Source organism: Glossina fuscipes, unplaced genomic scaffold, assembly GCF_014805625.2.
Source record: "Glossina fuscipes isolate IAEA_lab_2018 unplaced genomic scaffold, Yale_Gfus_2 77883, whole genome shotgun sequence".
NCBI lineage: Eukaryota > Metazoa > Arthropoda > Insecta > Diptera > Glossinidae > Glossina > Glossina fuscipes.
In genome coordinates, this window is record NW_024004546.1 from 1 (window position 1) to 3594 (window position 3594).

The following is a 3594-nucleotide window of genomic DNA, read 5'->3' on the forward strand; positions in this document are numbered from 1 at the left end:
ATATAACAATAGATTTATAACGCATCAGTGAGCACATAATTGACGAAAATATGTTTTAATAAAAGCAGATGCACTATTTTAGGTAAGTATTATTTTTAAATCATAGCATATAGTAATATAAAAACAGTTTGTCTCTACTTCTAGCCAAATCCTCTAATATCTCCAAATTGAAAGTTAGTTTAAAAATGTTTTCTTGCCAGTCCATGTTCAAATATCAGTCAGACTTTCTTTCTTATATCCAATATAGTGCAGAATGCGTCCAATTCAATGCTATTGTAATATGTTTGAGTGGACAAAGCATAAGCTTTCTTTACATTTTATTATTTTTTTATTGTAAAGCCAGAAAAAAAAAATGAAAACATAATTTTTAAAACATTTCACGTTACATTTATAAAAAAAGAAAATAAATAAATAAACAATGATTGCTACTTAAAGAGATGTTGCGCTCAACGAACGACGACAAATAAAATAAAATTCATTGTCAACGGTTCATTAGTGTATGAAGAAGGATCGACGGAAAGTAAGTAAAATGGCGAAAACTACCTCAATTCGATTCGATTCATAATCTAAATACCTCGTCTAACCGGTTTTGGGGCGAACAATATTTTAGCTGGTTTACACAATTCCAATTCTGTTCCCGGTCGTACTGCTAAACATAGAGTTATCTCCACAGAGGATGCTTCTGTCCATACTGAGTGTGAAAGCAAAATAGTTGTACGCAATTTAACATTAGTTTCATGAGCACCTTGCTCAGTCATAATCTTCCTGAAATCTGACAATTTCGGCACAACTGTGTGTGTATGTTGGTCCGGATATTTGATTTTTATGCGCATGTCTTGTTTCTGTGCGTCTTGTAGGTTATCAATTTCAGCTACAAACGGTAAAGCAGCTATAAGGCCGGCTGTAACTTTTATAACATTATCCTGAGACATTTGAGGACAGGGTTCCAATATATTGGCGACACACATTTTAATTTCAACATTTGGTGGCGGCATTTTCACAGGAGAAGCTGCCTGTACTAAAGGTAATATCTCTCTGAATACTCTTCCAGGTTTTGGATCAACTATACTACCCAATTGATTTAGCAAAGAGGTTGTTAAATCGTCTGGTTGAAATTCCTGCTTTTCATCCAGAAAGCTACTTATATCTGATGCAGTCTGTAGCAGCATTTGGCAGGGGCCCAAGGCACTTTGTGAGCGATCACGCACAATTAAAACTAAATGGAGAGCACTAGCTCTTAGACAAATTTGCTTAACCAATAATATATCTCCATATGTTAGTCCTGAAAAAACATGTTGCAATTTCAAACAGTTACGTACTAGCTGAGCTAGAGATTCCTTAAGCGGTGCACGGTTATGTTGGGAAGCAGTACAGCTTTGCAGTTGTTCAATTTGAATTTGCGCTGCTAAAAACGTTTCCAAGAAATTGGCTGTGCCTAACATTTCCGGATCAATTTCTCCTAAGCGCTGCCAAAAAAAATTTATAGGATTAATTCCAATTATTTCTATTGTATATACTTAAGCACACTATTTACCTTTAAATTGTCTTGAGCTGTTTTTAAGAGAGGTACTCGATCTTTGGCTATAGAGAATATTTCATTGATATGAGCCAGTATGGTTTCTAGATATTCCCGTGAATTATTTGAACCCGTTAAATCGTCAATTGATTTTTTAGATGAGGCACCTTCAATTGGTAGTTCCGGTACCAAAGTGGGCATGGCATCACGCAGGTAAGCATAATGCTTTAATGTAACATAGGGAAACAGACTAATGATTGGTGGCAAATTTTGAGCGGCGTTAAATAACAAGATCAGTATACACAAATATGCGGGATCTTCAACATCGCGTTCTGCGCTATCAAAAAAGGGATGATCCTGCAGCAAATGCGATGTCACTGCCATGCAAAGATTGGCATGTTTCTGTCCAACCTTACGCATGCAACCAAAAGCTGAAAATTTATCTTGCGGGTATTTCGCCAAAACGTCTAGTAACTTTTGTACCACCATGAGCAAGCAAGCCTGGGTGGATACACGACATGCTCCCAACATTAGATGTAAGCCCTCACGCACTTCTACTGAGAAATCTTCTAATGAACTAAGCATTATCTCCAATTGATCTTCTCTTAATACAATATGTTTAGCTATAGCCGTTAAGCTGTAAATCGCTTTTAAACGAACTTCTTCAATTTCGTCATTAAACATATCGACAAGGAAATCTAAGCATGTTACAGCGAAATCGGGATGACGTAATGCCAATTTGCACATGGAATCTACCGTTGCGATACGGACTTCCATAAATTCATCCTCAAGACCATGGACTAAGGCACCACAAGCACCGCTGGCTATCAATGATATAGTGGCTGTGTCCAATTGTTCTTGGGGAGCATCATCACCCCAACGCTTACCTGATGACCATTCACCACTGGCGACCAAGTGAGCTCCTCTCTCATGAGCCGTCTTTTTACGGCGTAAATTACTCATCAATTTTTTGTCTAATGTTTGATGTAAAAATTCAGAACTAACTTGTGTCATATCTCCCAAATGCTTAGCAGCTTGCACGCGTATTTGTATCGATAAATCGCAAAGCGCTCCGCACACTTTACTGAAAGCCGCATCAATTAATCGCATCTCCTCTTCATCGTCATTACTGCACGAAATCATATAGTCTGGATGACACACACCCAATTGAAAAACTAAGCGAAGAGCCTCCTTGCGCACACATTCATAATCATCTTCCAATGTGTCCACAGCTCTCTGATAAAGGTTAGGAGACAATATGGCACCACGTTCACCCAAGCATAAAATAGACCTCAAGGATTGAGCTCTTACCCCGGAATCTTGAGAATCCGCATAGTGCCCCACCGTATCAATAACGCCCTTCTTAGCGTCTGTTAAAGCCACGAATGCCGATAAAACTAATAAAGCATTTTTTTGAGTATGGTGCGATTCTGATATCAACTGCTGTTGAGCAAAGTGAGCGATTTTAGTTACATGCGTGGAAGGTAGCTGATTTAAGTTACGAGCACCAATTTTATGCAAACTGCTTAACCCTTGTGCTATGACTTTTTGAGATTTTTCATGTTTTAAAACAGCTATTATTTCATCTATTAGAGCGTTAACTACTTCTGCAATACGTACCTCGGCTAAGTCTGCCAAAAGTCGCAGTATCTTAACCCGTATGGTTGTGTCACCGTCACGTTCTTGTCGAAAAAGTTCTAGTAACTTTTTAATGGCTTTATACAAGTCCGGAAGTTGACAATCATCCAATACCAACTCATCAGCAATCTTTACCAACACCTCCAAAAGTTCTTTACTATTTTGTTGAGCCACATTTTCAAGAAGCGCTATACTTTGTTGTAATTTCCCTACAAGTGAGCTGCTTTTAGCTGTAGTTTGTATACGTATTTTTTTATGAGTAGAAGTGGCGCTTTCCACTACTTCGATTACAGAATGCGGTCTTTTTAATACCAACGATGCGCTCGTCATTTTTAAACTAAATAATAATAAAAATGATAATATATTCTCCCACGGTTTCCCAAATAAATTGTAAACAAATAATAATAATAATAACACGGGGCTGCCAAGCCTTAATAATA

General features: G+C 37.6%; 1 protein-coding gene across 1 annotated transcript; it reads right to left on the bottom strand.

The window, feature by feature from the left end:
- Positions 1–392: 392 nt before the first annotated feature.
- On the bottom strand, positions 393–3522 carry LOC119643988 (integrator complex subunit 4-like). The gene is made up of 2 exons (XM_038043503.1): positions 1535–3522; positions 393–1466 (listed from the first exon to the last, which is right to left on the bottom strand). Exons 1-2 carry the CDS (start codon positions 3482–3484, stop codon positions 567–569), a joined length of 2850 nt encoding a protein of 949 aa, XP_037899431.1. The 5' UTR covers positions 3485–3522; the 3' UTR covers positions 393–566.
- Positions 3523–3594: the final 72 nt, after the last annotated feature.

Bases quoted from the DNA above. Each gene is read 5' to 3' on its own strand.
- LOC119643988 (XM_038043503.1), bottom strand. From the start codon at position 3,484: ATGACGAGCGCATCGTTGGTATTAAAAAGACCGCATTCTGTAATCGAA. The intron at 1,467-1,534 runs GTAAATAGTGTG...TTTTTTTGGCAG, and splicing joins CAGCTCAAGACAATTTAAAG to CGCTTAGGAGAAATTGATCC.